This window comes from Octodon degus, unplaced genomic scaffold (genome assembly GCF_000260255.1).
Source record: "Octodon degus isolate 3935 unplaced genomic scaffold, OctDeg1.0 scaffold00003, whole genome shotgun sequence".
Classification (NCBI taxonomy): Eukaryota; Metazoa; Chordata; class Mammalia; order Rodentia; family Octodontidae; genus Octodon; species Octodon degus.
In genome coordinates, this window is record NW_004524579.1 from 35,762,552 (window position 1) to 35,763,159 (window position 608).

General features: G+C 68.6%; 1 protein-coding gene across 1 annotated transcript in view; it reads left to right on the forward strand.

The window, feature by feature from the left end:
- The first annotated feature begins 11 nt into the window (after positions 1 to 11).
- St8sia3 (ST8 alpha-N-acetyl-neuraminide alpha-2,8-sialyltransferase 3) overlaps positions 12 to 608 on the forward strand; it is a 7,054-nt gene continuing 6,457 nt past the window's right edge. The window contains exon 1 of the mRNA XM_004623685.2: positions 12 to 284. Coding sequence (XP_004623742.1) covers positions 106 to 284 — 179 coding nt within the window. The 5' untranslated portion in view covers positions 12 to 105. The remainder of the gene's footprint in view (positions 285 to 608) is intronic.

The following is a 608-nucleotide window of genomic DNA, read 5'->3' on the forward strand; positions in this document are numbered from 1 at the left end:
GCGAGCACACACGCGCGCGCACACTCACACGCGCCGACACGCCAGCGGCTGCGGCCGCTCCATGGACCGATTTGCCGGGTTTCCCTGAGGCCAGGCCAGCCCGGGATGAAACACTGCAAAATGGCCCGGGTCGCCAGCGTGCTGGGGCTGGTCATGCTCAGCGTCGCCCTGCTCATCCTATCGCTCATCAGCTACGTGTCCCTGAAAAAGGAGAACATCTTCACCACTCCCAAGTACGCCAACCCTGGGGCGCCCCGAATGTACATGTTCCACGCAGGATTCCGGTGAGTGCGGGCCTCCGCGGAGCGCCCTGGGGTCTGTCGGGTGTGCGGCCCGGGCCCGGAGGAGGAAGCCGGGCGCTCGGACGCGGGCAGGACCCTGGCGGCGCGTGCGCTCGCGCTCCGCCGCCCTCCCTCCTTCCTTTATTTTTCAAGCCAGAACCCCCGAAAGCCGAGGTCCCGATCGATGTGACTCGTTTCTCGTGTCCTCCGCGTCCCTTCCCCCATGCCAGAGGTGTTAGAGTAATGGTGACGGGAGAGGCTGCGTGAGCGGCCCGCGCCGGGTGCACGCGCGGGAGCCGGCCGCCCTCCCCCGCGCCCGCGGTCCGC